Below are 14,609 nucleotides of genomic sequence, written 5' to 3' on the forward strand. Positions count from 1 at the left end.
TCTACTTTAGCACTTGATTTACCGACAATTATCTGTTTCTTGCTTTTCCATGTTACCAAGCTCCCCCCAACAAAGGTGCAGCATCCAGATGTAGATTTTATATTTGTAACGGAGCCTGCCGAATCAACATCTGCATAGGATTCAATTTTGAGGTGCCTATGAGATCTGTAAAGAAGACCTTGTCCAGGAGCATTTTTCAAGTATCGAAAGATACGAATGATGGTTTCCTATTGTTGGACCTTGGGTTGATGCATGAACCGACTTACAACTCCAACAGCAAACGAGATGTCTGGTCAAGTAACAATCAAGTAAATAAGTTTCTCAACTAGTCTTTTGTATTTTTCTGGGTCTTCGAATAGTTCACCTTGATCATCCGCAAGCTTGTTGTTTGGATCCATTGGATTGTCACATGGTTTACACCCTAATAGTCCAGTTTCTTTGAGTAGGTCTAGCCATCTAGCACATATTTCCTCTGGGACAGGTTTATCTCTATGGCTGACCAGGCAACTTTAATCCCTAGAAAGTACCTCAAAGGCCCAAGATCCTTGGTTTGGAATTGTTTTTTAATGCAGGCTTTAGCTATACCAGTTTCATCATTTCCTGAGATGATAATATCATCCATGTAAACAACCAATGCAACCATTCCCTTTGACATTTGTTTCACGAACACAGAGTAGTCCACGCGACATCTGTGAAAACCAAATTCCACCAATGCTCAGCTAAACTTTTTGAACCATGCCCTTGGAGACTGCTTCAAACCATATATAGCTTTCTTAAGCTTACAAACTTTCCCATTCTCCCCCTGAGCAACAAACCCAAGGTTGCTCCATGTAGACTTCTTTAGTTATATCACCATTTAGAAAGGCATTTTTTACTTCGAGCTGAAATAATGGCCATGATCAATTAGCAGCCATAGAAATTAACACCCGTATAGAGTTCAGTTTAGAAACTGGTGAAAAAGTTTCTTCATAATCTAGGCCAGGTGTATGATGGAGAAATTAACACCCACCAATCTTGCTTTTAGACATTCAATCAAGCCATCAGGTAAGTACTTGATGGAGAAAACCCACCGACAACCTAATAGATGTTCACCATAAGGTAAAGGGACTAGTTTTTACGTGCCTATCCGGTGCATTAACAGCAATTTCTTCCTCCATGGCTCTTTGCCAACTAGGGTGGGCTAATGCCTCATGAAACAAAATTAGAGATGGGGCTCTAATACCATGTAGAAAGGCTAGGGAAGATGTAGAAGAAGGAGAAAGCAAGAGAAAGAGAAGGGTCGTGTAATGGTGTGAAAGAATGAGAGGGAAGAGAGAATCCCTCTTAAACCCTGAGCTCCTTTATTTTAGAAGAGGACTCTACGAGTACAAACCGTGTATGGCCATTGGGCCTTATTTAGTGGATTGAGCCCAATTCTCTAACCTATTCAACTTTTGTTCACAACTTATTCAACTGGGTGTATCCAACTATTCAATTATGTACAGAATGTACTTCAACAGGATTTATGTAGCCAACCCCAATTCATTGGGATAAGGCTTAAATGATGGTGATGAGTCAATAATCCAACAGGTGACCAAACAAAACGCAAACAAAAACACAACCACTAAGCTCCAATCCCTAATAGTGTGAATGCTCTTAACATCATCAATGATAGGCTTGCCCGTCTACAATTGTTGTGCAACCCAATTATCAAATCAGTGATATATCAACACCGAATCGCAAAGGAGTAGACAAGAATTACACTCATAAGAATATTTGAGTAGAGAATGAGAAATGCTTGAAAATAAGTAATAATTATTTACACAACTAATTCCAGCAGCATTTTCTATGTTGGCGTTGACAGGTACCTGTGTGAAAAGATCTTTGCTAAAATCAAGAAAAGGTTAAAAGAACTGTGGGGCCCACCATTATTTTTGTGGCTTATCCATGCCGTCCATCTATTTTAGCTACTCATTTTACAGCATGAGCCGAAAATTAAGCCTGCACCATGTTTGAAATGGACCACAACATAGAAAACTGTGGGAATTGACGTCTACCATTGAAAACCTTTTAAGTTCCATAGATATTTTAAATGAAGCTGAATTTTGTGTTTAAACTTTATCCATATGTGTGATCTTATAAGCGGGCTGGATGACAAGAAAACACCACTGTGTGCCCTAATAAGGATTTAGTTTTCAACGGTGGACGTTATTATCACCATTTTTTCATGTGGTGTGGCCCGCTTCAGCTTAGTATCTACCTCAATTTTGGGCTCATGCCCTAAAATGATCTATTAAAAAAGGTGGACGGTGTGGATTAGTAGCTCGCATTGTGTTAAAACCTATTAATTATCCTTGCATAATTTCCATTAGAGCCAACACGTTTGTCGAGAAGCATTTAAGGATCAATTCACCTGATGAATACTTTTTATTTCAAATGATGGGAAAATGTAATTATTGCCAATTTACCACCATTTATGGTGGAAGTCAAGAAAACAAACACCCCCTAAAGGCCTGTTTGATTTTCCAGTGCACTAGTAAATACCAGGTAAAAGAGTAATAATTACTTCCCCGTGTATTTACAACATATCTGATTTGACTACTTACTTTTTTGACAAGGAAACCGAAAACATTACAAAATATATATGGGTCCCACTGTGATGCATTTAGCTTATCCACACCGTTCATCCATTATGCCATTTGAATTTATATTATGAGCAAAAAAATGAGGTATATCCAAAACTCAAGTGGACCACACCATACGAACAAGGAAATCGAATACTTACCGTTAAAAACTTTGTGAGGCCACTGTTTCTTTTGGTGTAGGCCACCTGAGAGTTGTATCTGCTTGATTTTTTGTCTCATGCTTCAAAATATTGTAGTAAAATAGGTGGACGGAACGGATATATCATATACATTACCGTACCATTAAAAAATTAAAATTATCTCTTTTGAACTAGTCTCCATGGCACAAATACCTATGAATTTTCAAACACGGTAAATCGTAACAATTACCTATTTCCAGTGTATTTACACTGGCTTTGAAAAAACAAACAGGCCCTAAGTGAATTTGTAATGAAAATCCCCCAAACTAAGAGATTAATTTCAAATCAATCATAGTTGACTACAAATATCTAATCCACCTAAGATAGTAAAGCCTAACAATAGTATAAGTAAATATAGCAGATAACCCTAAAATCTTCAATTACATCTCTAAACCAGTCCCATATCTTCAATCACATCCACCTCAAATCTCCAATCACATCTTTAAATCAACCCTCATATCTTCTAAAAATAGTAAATTACAATCATTGATTTAGGCCCCCAAATCTATAAATAAACAGTCTAAAAATTAGCACATGTTGGGCCCTATGTTGGGCCGTGGGTCAACATAATTGTTGGGCCCTATAGTGGACCTAAGTGGGCCATGGGCCTGCGTCAATTCTTCCAAGCTTTGAAAGAATTCGTCCTTGAGTTGGAAATCAATATCAACCTTTTAGACTCGTACTAACTCTATGATAAATCTTTTCCTTCTTTGGTGGAAGTTGGCGGTGTAACCCTAAGCATTGGCTCGGCAAAACCTTTGGAATCCACTGTAGATTATGCCTTTTTCGCTTGTGGTTTTGCAGATGCCAACTTATTTGTTGTAGATTTACGGTTCTTCATAAATTGTGAAACATTTTCCCCATTTTTCCATAACACATCATCTTTTGCACAGGTTCTTTAATTTGAGTATCAAAACTTATTTGCATGTCTATCAATGTGACTACCACTATTAGTGGATCCATCGATTGATCCACTGGTGAATTCAAGTGTAGGTCCAACGTTGATGCATCGATCACTTCAAATGTCAACTTTTCCTTTGACTCTATGGATCTTTTCATTGTTTCCAGAATTTCTACTTCTATTATGGATTCTCTGTCACGTTCCAACAATCGAGTGATTCGATCATTGGTGTCTTCATAAGCCGACGACGCTCGTTGTTGGTTAAGACCTTGGTGGGGACCTCCCCCTACGTGTACACGTACTAGAACTTCGGTTTCCAGATTCCCTCCATCTCGGAGCTCTCCACTTGATTAGTAAGATTGTTTACCATATGCGGGAGTTGATCTACTCACTGTGTGAGTATCCCGCTCAATTAGGTTACTTGCACAAACTCTTCCTGTGTCACCCTTTTCAAAGCCACTAGAAGATGTAGAGTCGAAAATCCCCAAAGACAACCCGCTTTGATACCAAAATGGTGCAACCTGATTATTGAATCAATGAGATATCGACACCAAATCGCAAAGGTGTAAACGAGAATTACACTCACATAAATATTTGAGTAGAGAGGGAGAAATAACTTTATTAATATCATAACTTCTTCTTTTGAAAGATGATTGATTATGGGGCACGCAGCCAAAAAGGAAACCAAGACAAAAGAAAGAAGACAAAAAAGAAAATTGGAGAATACAAGCCGAGACCCTATGACTATACGGTACTATGAACAGAACAACCTAAACTACAAATAGAACAAGCCCTCAACAATAGACATATGAATCCCTAACAAAAGCAGCTACCCTGTTTGTCACTCTCCCTCCTCACTCTTTGTGATTATTGCGCTCTAACCATATAGCCCCGAGCAAAGCCAGAAGAGCCAATATCCATTTCCTCTTACCTAGACATCATCCATGATCAGAGTACCAAGAGAGAATTACATCTGGACCATAGCTGGCAAGTGGTCCACTGACTCTTAGGCATTGGCAAAGCGAACATGCGTTTGGAATGATGAAGGATCTTTTATGTAGATTATTGATCGTTAAGATTATGTTTCTTCTAGCAAAGGAAAGACGCAGGACAAGGGGTGGAATCAGCAAGCTCCTGAGATAGCTTAGAGTAAAGCGAGTGGACTGAGAACTCCGATTTCTTGGAATATTTCCACTCCAAGGAATATCAAACTTCTTCTTACAATGCTTAAGGAAAGAAATCACACTCAGGGGGCATTTGGATCGTAAGTTACTTTAGATAAGCTACTTATGCCATAAGTAGCTTATCTTGGTTTCTACTTAATCAACAGATAAGTATGTTTGGTAAACAACATACTTTTCATCCAAAAAGTAGAAAAGCATATTTGGTTTCCAGCATTTTAAGTCTGTTTGGTCTCGCTCACATCCACCATCCATCATATGGGGCCAACCTTTGATGTGGATTGTTCATTGTGTGGGCCCCACCTTTGATGTGGGTCGTCCATCATGCAGGGCCCACCTTAGTTGAGAGCCATTCATCATTAGGGGTCAACCTTTAATGTGCACAATTCATTAAGTAGGGCCCATCTTTAATGTTAGTCATTTATCATATGGGGCCCACCATCAATGTTATTGTCCATCATGTGGGGCCCATCTTGAATATCCACTGCCCATCATGTGGGCCCACCTTCAATGTGGGTTGTCCATCATGCGGGACCCGCCTCGGATATGGCCACTCATCGTTAGGCCGACCTCTGATGTGGACTATCCATCATGTGGGGCCCACTGTAAGACCCTTATCTTAGTCCGTACTGTTCCATCAAATCCCGCGATCCTTCCCGTCGAATTCCGGCAACCTGCGATTGGTAATCGACGTTTGCGATCGACCCTAAGTCTCATGTTGTAAATTTGAGTCGGCTTAATTCGAGACTTGTACCATTGCGACCGCACCTTCGCCGCGGTTCCGACGCCGCGTCTCTCGCACCGATCCGATACCCTGGCAGGAAAATGTGCGCCGGTGTCTATTTCGAAGAAAACGCCGTGCGTTTGTAATCCCAAGAGAATCTCTACAACATGTCAAATCAATCCCATCAATCACCTCATGTCAAGTACAAAGCAACCCATGCTTTCTCTCTCCAAAGTCAACCCTTTCTCACCCTCTCTTACACACCATGCTAGTCAAGTACACCATCACCTCACCCATCACTCACATCCATCACTCCTCTCCTTACATCCCATCTCTCCCTCTCTCTCTTTACAAATTCCAAGCTAAGGAAGTGGTGGACGTCCAAGCCATTCTAAGAGAGAGTGAGTTGTGTGGCCCACTTTTCCATCTCAAAACCCATCATCCTAGCCACCCATTTCTCATCTTCCACCATCAAAGAAGAGCACAAGGAGACCGGCATTCCAACGGACCGAGAAGATCGACCGGTGGGTGCTCTATTAGGCCTAGATTTCCTTTTTTTGATAAATGGCCAAGTGAGGCCTACCGATTGATGGTATGGATCTCATTTTGGACCCTAGGTGTGGTCGATGGCCCACCTTGATGCTCATGATCATTCCATGATGGGGCCATTCTCCATGGACCCCATCATGATGTTTATTTTCCTTACATGAAAAGAGGTCGTCTAGACCTTACATTTGGTGGAGAAAAGATCTCCACCATTGATTTTTGTTTTTAGTGGGCCCACATGTATTGGGACCCACTTGATGTATGATTGAATGCAAGGAGGGCCCATAGTGTCGGGGTCCCTCCATCACACGTGTCCCTCTTTCTCTCCTTCCCTTTTTATTTATTTATTTTTGTGTGTGTGATGATGTGGCCGTATGGCCAACCCGGATGGACCCCACGATGAGGCATGTATTTTATCTAAGTAATCCATAAGTGGGGGCCCACTTTATATGTGTAGCCATGTGGTGGCCCACCTTAACTTTATTTGTATGCCCAAACAAAAATATATATATATATATATAAGGAAAAGAAAAGGAGAGTCCAACGTCTCTGGACGTTAACTAGGAAAGCACAAATATTAGCTTTTCCAAAGCTTATTGGTGGGCCACTTGTGTGGGCTCCACATTAATGTATGAGTTCAATCCATGCCATCCATCCTATTTACCAACTCATTTTAGGCGTTGAGCCAAAAAACGAAATCCATCCGAACTTTGGGTGGGTCATAGCATGTAAAGTAGTGGTTTCTACCGTTGAAAGCCACCCTGTCATTTTTTATGCACCGAAAAATATCGGATATTGGACTTGTTAGAACGGTCTTGAGCCATAGAGAGCAATGGACGGGGTGGATTTGCTTGATGCGGGCCCTACGAGTGAAAAACCATAAAAAAAAAGGTTTTCAAAAAAAAAAAAAAACCCACGGCTCCAGCCGTGGGCCCCACCTTGATGTTTATTTGTCATCCAATCCATTCATATGGTGGGCCCTCAGGGCAGTGGACCACCCTCCAAAATTCAGGTCCATCCAAGACTCAGGTGGCCCACATTATAGGAAACAGTGTGAATTGAACTCTACCATTGAAACCCTTTTTGGGTCCACAGAAGTTTTGGATCAAGCTGAAATTTGTTTTTCCTTTTCATTCAGGTCACTCTGACCTTATCAACAGATTGGATGGCTTATAAGCATTATGGTGGGCCCCATGTGGGACCCACAATGATGTATGTATTTTATTTGCACCGTCCACGGCTGTGGACGGTGGACACCACATTTATGTGTTTTATCAATGCCGTCCAGGCACTCGCTGGACGGCCAGTAGGCCCCACCATGTCTGTGTTATATCCAACCGTCCTATCTGGTGGGCCACACGTGGACCCTACCATGAGGTATGTGACCCACCATGATGCATGTGTTGCATCCCAACCGTCCACCATTTGGCAAGCTGTCTTAGATGCTTGAGACTAGAAATAAGACAGACCTATGGTTCAAGTGGACCCCACCTTAGTATATGTATGGGGCCCATATTGATTTATTTGTGGCCGCCCAGTAGGCCCACCTCGGTATATATCTAGGGCCCATATGATTAGGCCCATTTGGTATGCATAAGGCCCATATGATTAGGCCCATTTTGCATGCATAAGGCCCATGTTACAAGGCCCATTGTGATGTTTTCAAAGGCCCATGGGACATGGCCCATTGCAATGTACATAAGGCCCATTGATGCGGCCCACTTGATTTATATAAGGCCCTTATGAGGCGGCCCATTTAATGTATCTGAGGACTGTGGGTCGAGGCCCAATGAGATGTATATAGGTCCATTGCAATGTGTGATTCCCTATGGTTTGTGTAATGATATTTTATGGCGAGCCATGCCTTGGGAGCAATGTTGGTTTGACGTCCACATTGTAAGTACAATGTTAGTTAAATGTCCGCATTGTAACTCTCCTGAAGACCCATTGATAGGCTCATACTTGTTGATAGTTCATTACTTTATGACATGCTTAGTGCACTTCCATAATTCATGCCCATACGCATCATATGTATGCTTGATATGAGGAATGTTTGATCATAGCATAAGCCGTTGGGCTGAGACATTTACGGGACTCCTTATGAGACGGAGTGCCCCACATGATCGCGTGGTACGCGCAGGATTGTTACATGATTGTACGGTGTGACTCATGCATCTCGCATATGTGTGACTTGATCACTGCACGCCCTAGTGACATCAGGGTTGTGACCTCTACAGACACATCGTGGATGATCGTATCGGATACCGAAAATGCTTGGTTCTAGCACTGTGGGCACTTAGGATGTCCTTGGGTGAAAGTCCCTAAACCTCTTTGGTACCAGGAGATGCTCCAACGTCTAGACCGAGTGGAAATGAGCGCCTGTGAGTATACCATGAGGTTGTGTCTCCCACTGTGTCGTGGTCGATTGGAAGAGGGTGTGGCCTTATCCGCCCGAGTGAGGGGGCTATAAGCTAGGCTGAGTTTGACCAGCTCGCAAATGAGTCCGCTATTGACGAGCCGGGTAGGTATTGGCAGACTACTGGTCAGGCGGATAATGTGGTCTCTTCCACTTGCTTGACTGTGCAGCTAGGGAGGAGGCAGTCAGTGTGAGGTGTATTAGACCCCGGTGATATCCAGAGAGGAACTGTACTGATATGTGTACTTGATGAGTACTGGCACGCTTGCTTTGCATCTCGCATATAACATTTGGCTACATAGGCCTCGCATCGCATGGCCTTGGTATGGCCGATAGCATTCATGCCTTGCATCACATAGCTTTGGTATAGTTGATAGCATTCATGGACTTACCCGCATATTTTCGCATTACTCTGATATTGTACACTTGGCACTCGCCTTACACACACTTTCACCACCCTCTAAGTTTTCTATAAGCTTATGCACGATAGATGCGTGCAGGTGGCGTTAGGTTACAGGAACGTTGAGCTTGGAGCGTGCAACCGAGCTTCTGGAGTTTCTATTACTTTCATTATATTGTATTTCCCTTTCATACGCATTGTACTTAAAGTTTTCAATATAGTGGATATGTGGTGTTGTTGTTTTGTGACTTGGTTATGCTTGTGATTATGCTCCATTACAAAAAAAAAAAAAAATCATATTGAAAATCCTCCTTGTAGGATCCCAGGATCGGAATCTGGTGTATGGGCGCTGGGAGCCGAGAATGGGGTACTACGGAGGCTGTCGGCGCCGGATTCGGCAATCGAAAATTTTGTGAGCCCGGTTTCCGAGTTTGGGGCGTGACACCCACCGTTATTAATTGCCATCATGTGGAACCACCTTCAATGTGGGTTGCCCATCATGCCAGTCCCACCTTCAGTGTGGGTTGCCCATCATTAGGGGTGGACCTTTGATGTAAATCGTCCATCATGTGGGGCTACCTCAATATGGGCCATCATTATGTGAGGGCCCACTAGATCGTCTACCCATTCATTGGATGACTTTCCAATCTCATGAACTTAGAAGGGGTTCATGACCACAGAGAGCATATGCTCTTAAATAATTTCTCAAGTTGTTGTGTCACCAATGAAAATGAAGGAAATAAGTTATTTTTGGAAGTTGAATAGCAATTAAAAAAATAAGTTACTTTTTCTAAAAAGCTACTTATTTAAGCTTAATAACCAAACTAACTTATTTAAGAAAAGTAACCTATTAACTTACGTAAGTTGGGTCCTTATTACTCAGTGGTAGACTCACAAAAGTTTCAACACGAGGTCATGGGTTCGAGTACCCGTTATGGTGAAATTCCACTGTGGTGTGAGTGCGTGGGTGTGTGTGGGGTGTGAGTGCATGTAAAAAAAAAAACTTGCGTTAGTTTTTAAAAAAACTACTTATTTGGTAGCATCTAAACGAACCCTTAGAAAATTATTGGAATGACTACTTCCTACACCACCACCCATTTCTATAAACTCTAAGTGAATCTTTAACGAGAATCCTCCCAACTAACAAATTGACTTCGAATCATCTAATATATCTAAGATAGTAAAAGCCTACAATAGTAGAAGCAAATGTAGCAAATAAATCCTAAAATCTTCAATTAGATCTCTAATCAGTCCCATATCTTTAAACATATCCCCCTTGAATCTCCAATCACATCTTTAAATCAGCCCCATATTTTCTAGAAATAGTAAATTGCAATCCTTGATTTAGGCCCCTAAATCTATAAATAAACCATCCAAAAATCAACATATGTTAGGTCCGCAGTGGGCTTTGACCTAGGTCATTGTTGGAACCTATAGTGAGCCTAAGGGTCATGAGCCTACTTCAAATTGCAAATGTCAAACAAGGAATAAACTCAAATTTTTATTCCAAAAGAAACATAAGACAATAATTATCTCATATTATGGAAAGAAACAACTAGTTCCTTGACAACCATAAATTACTAATACAGGGGCATTTTCACACCGTGCTCAAGTTGGGTGGCTATGTGAAGTGGGGGCACACTCGGGGTCGGCGGCCCGTGTGAGGCGGGTATCTCATGTGAGGCGAGACCCATGTGAAATGGGGCCCATGAGGGGGGTTCGGCCGAGAGCCTAACCTGGGCTATGAGATAAAAGGGATTGATTCGCCACGTGCTATTAGTTTGAGCTTTTAGAGCAAGTGGTTAGTTGTCCTATGTCAAAAGTGATATCAGAGTCAAGTTGTCTCCTGTTCGATACTCCTCACCGAGGGTGATCAATGCAAAAGCGTTTTCACACCGGGCTCAAGTGGGGTAGCCTGTGTGAAGCGGGGGCACACTCAGGGTGGGCGGCCTATGTGAGGCGAGTGGCTCGTATGAGGCGAGACCCATGTGAAGTGGACCCATGCGAAGTGAGGCCCATGAGGGGGGTTCAACCAAGGACCTGGACAGGGCTATGAGATAAAGGAATTGATTCGCCATGCTCTATCAATTCAAGCTTTTAAAGCAAGTGGTTAGTTGTCCTACGTCAATTATCAAAGAACATTTTAAGGTTAACCATCTCAGTTGAGCCAATACGGAACTATTTTTGACAAATAAGCAAATATGAGAAAGAAATGATGCCTAATTCTAATGCACAAATTGCATCTCCTGCTGGGGAAGCAAACACCAAACAGCTTGCATTAAAACACAAAAAGAGCGCCAAATTGTAGATGTATCTCCCTGATTGCAAGCATGTAGATTATGTGATTACCTTGAGAATCCAGTTGATCGCAACAGCACCTGAAGTGGAACTATCTATAGACATCCCAACTGAACTCAACAGTGTTTGTGTTGTGAAAACACCCATTGCTCCACCAAAAAAGTGCTACAGAGACCAAGTCAATTATTAAAATAGTATCAAAGAGTACCAGAGCCATGAAAACTTATTGTAACAAATTCGATAAACAATGCTTGTGATGTGGTATGGAGTGGAAATAGAGCGCAAATTGAGAAGAATTTGAATCTAAAATTTACGTACCAATTTTGAAGTAATTTCTGTAGAAGTTCTTCCAAAAAACAACACAAAATAGCGGAAATTGAAAGGGGGGGGGGGGGTTGAAGAACGTCAACAGTCTACTAGGGCATCACCACACTAGAAAGGACAGAACTAAGGCATCGTACCACTAGCAAGGATAGAACTAACGCATAACACCATTTTTGGGAGCATTACACCCCACAATTAGTCTATCTCTTTTTCATCAAAATAACCATGTATAGCTATAGCCATGCTTATATAGACCTTGCACACACCACTTTCCTAGTTTGATTATAACACCACTTGTTGCTTGCTAAGCAAGTTTAAACAAAAAAGGGTACTGAGTACTAATCAGAAATAGAGAATAACGCTTAAGGCATACATGTGTAAGGATGAGCAGTGCACACATGTGAACAGTAAGTGCATGAGCAGTACACATGTAAACAATACACACTTGGGGCCCATGACTTGATCATATCACATTGTGGGAGCCATCAGCCAAAGTGACCTTGAATCCAGCCCATCAAATATATTTTGGGGGCTGATTATCAACTGGATAGGCTGTGGCCCACCCTTGGTCCTGTTCATTACTTTTAAAAGTTGAAATTCAAACTCACATACCAAGTAAATGAGATACCTTCATATCAACTGGATGGGCTGTGGCCCAGCATTGGCCCTGTTCATTCCCTTTAAAAGTTGAAATTCAAACGATAACTCATGTACAAGTAAATGAGATACCTTCAAGGCTCTCCATGTCATGTATGGGACATATGAAGGAGTGACGCTGTCTGGGAATCCTTCAGGTACTACATAAGATCTAACAAACGACATCAAATCCTGCAACAGAGTTGAATGGCTGATTCATAATGTATGTCTTTTCATTACAAAAATGAAAATATGTGGATCATAAAGTGATGAGCAATTCGGGCAAGGAGAGACAAGAGAGACAATTAGCAGCATACATACTAAAGTGAGACACTTTATATGAGATCTGGGCCATTCATCAGGTGGGGCCTACAGTTGAACCTGCCCTGGCTCAAACATCAGACTGGTCTGCTTATCAGGTGGACCATGCTTGTAGAAGAAAAATGGACTGTTAAAAAATAAAACACAGCCAACAGTCTTATTTCAACATCATGTGTGGCTCACCTAATGAGTAGACCTTGATTTATGGGCGGGGGCAAGTTCACAATGGGTCCCAACTAACAAGCTGCCCCAATCCCAGCATCCTGAATAGGCTTGCCACATTGGCAAGAATGCCTCTTCAACCTCTTCTCACAAAAATCAAGAGTGCCTCTTCAACCTCTTCTCACATGAATCACTTCAGCATTTCTTGAGGTCTAGACAAATCCCATCTCCATTTCGGTTGTTCTTTTACACTTGATTGTAGTATTGTAAATTTGTAATCAAGTTCGGCCGAGCCTCTAAACACTCAGTTGAACTGAACTGCAATTCGTTCTATCCAATACAGTGAAAATGACAAAACTGAAGATGCCACCGTTTTAACCTGTAAATGACAACCAAACCCCTAATTGCAATTCCGAGCTCAACTTGGACTTGAATTGTAGTAATTGCAATTTAGGGGCTACTCCCTCGTTGTGAACAGAGCGGAGCTAGCCCAATTAGGTAATTCACTCCTTATCGAATTTAGTTATTGCAAATTAGTTTGATCCAACATCGAAATGAGATTCAAGGAAAAGAAAATTAAGCTGAAATCAACTCACGTTGAAAGGAGCTTCTGGCGAATGCAATTCAATGGCACGGATTGAACTCTTCCGGAACCCTCCAGAACCGTCTCTGGCAGCCACGTACTTCCATCGTCTTCCATCAATCTCCTCGCAGCACAAGACACTCAGGCTCGAATCGAGGAAATCCGCCTCGACCAGCCCGAATTTCACCCCAGGCCTCTCGCCGCAGCTCGCTGCGGCAATCAAAGAAGGAGAGTACGGAGAGGACGATGCGAGATCCGCGCTTATTCGCAACGTCTCTCGGACGAGAATCCGAGCGTCTTGGGAGCTCTCTAGGGTTTGAGCTGGCGTAGGAGATTGCTTGAATTGGATCGGAGCCATGAGAGATGAAGGAGAGAGAAACGAATAAGAAAAAAAGAATCTCGTTTTCTCGTTTTCTGGAAATAAGAAGCTGGGATGAGGGCATTTATAGAGGGAACTTCGTTTTGTCGATAGAAACGTCGCACGGTAGAAAATGAAGAGAGGAAGATCTCTCTCCACACGAATAGGAGGGGAATTCTGTTGTCGCTGAATTCCATGCGAGTTCGTTTGGCCTCCGTCGCGACTTAGATTCCAGCATGTGTCGCAACCCACTGGGCCTCACATGCTGAGATGGTCCGATGATTTGAACCGTCCATGTTCTCCTTATTGCTATAGATAAGGGATTATCCATCAAACTTCGGTGACCATCCTATCCGTTGATATTTACAGATGAATACTAGAAACAAGATTTTCTTTTCATCCTTATAAGTTCATCTATGGATAGCACAGAGTCCACAAAATGGACGGACCCGATAATCAGATCAATCAGCTTGTAGGCCCCAGTGGGCGACGACACAAGTTCCAGTCTGACTCGCAACAGAGGCAAAACGAACTCGTGGTTACCGCATGTTAGCCGAAAATGAGAACGAAGAGCCGTTACTAACGGGATCGCGCGGGACGCGGCTCGGCGAGTGTTCCCAAGACCAGCCAGCTAGCTGGTTTCAAAGCTCCGTGGACCTCCCCGTGAAGTATGTATTTTATCCGCACCGTCCATTCATTTTACCAGCTCATTTAATATGATTAACCCAAAAATAAGGTAGATCCAACTCTCAAGTGGACCACACGAAACACTGGGGATTCATTTCCTCCTAATGAAAACTTTTGGGGGGCATATTAGTTCTACATTAAGTTGATATTTGTGTTTTCCCTTGGTACAGACCTATGTGACCTTATTATACAGCAGATAAACATCACAGTGGACTGTTTGTTTTCCTGTAGTGTGGTCCACATGTGTGATTTGATTTTTTTAGCTCAAC

At 42.3% G+C, this 14,609-nt stretch overlaps 1 protein-coding gene across 11 annotated transcripts in view; it reads right to left on the bottom strand.

The window, feature by feature from the left end:
* LOC131242717 (protein root UVB sensitive 6-like) overlaps positions 1-14,002 on the bottom strand; it is a 36,265-nt gene extending 22,263 nt beyond the window's left edge. For 3 of the 11 annotated variants that reach the window (XR_009169697.1, XR_009169696.1, XR_009169698.1), the window contains exons 1-3: positions 13,309-13,998; positions 12,323-12,421; positions 11,321-11,434 (exon numbers count right to left, since the gene is read on the bottom strand). Coding sequence is in view for 5 of the 11 variants with exons in the window: in XM_058241542.1 (XP_058097525.1) it covers positions 11,321-11,434; positions 12,323-12,421; positions 13,309-13,653 (558 nt within the window). In the remaining 6 variants the exon portion in view is untranslated. Of the gene's footprint in view, positions 1-11,320; positions 11,435-12,322; positions 12,422-13,308 lie in introns of all 11 variants that reach the window. The other 8 variants (XR_009169701.1, XR_009169699.1, XM_058241543.1 and 5 more) reach the window with 5 other exon arrangements.
* Positions 14,003-14,609: the final 607 nt, after the last annotated feature.

Source organism: Magnolia sinica, chromosome 4 (genome assembly GCF_029962835.1).
Source record: "Magnolia sinica isolate HGM2019 chromosome 4, MsV1, whole genome shotgun sequence".
NCBI classification, from domain to species: domain Eukaryota; kingdom Viridiplantae; phylum Streptophyta; class Magnoliopsida; order Magnoliales; family Magnoliaceae; genus Magnolia; species Magnolia sinica.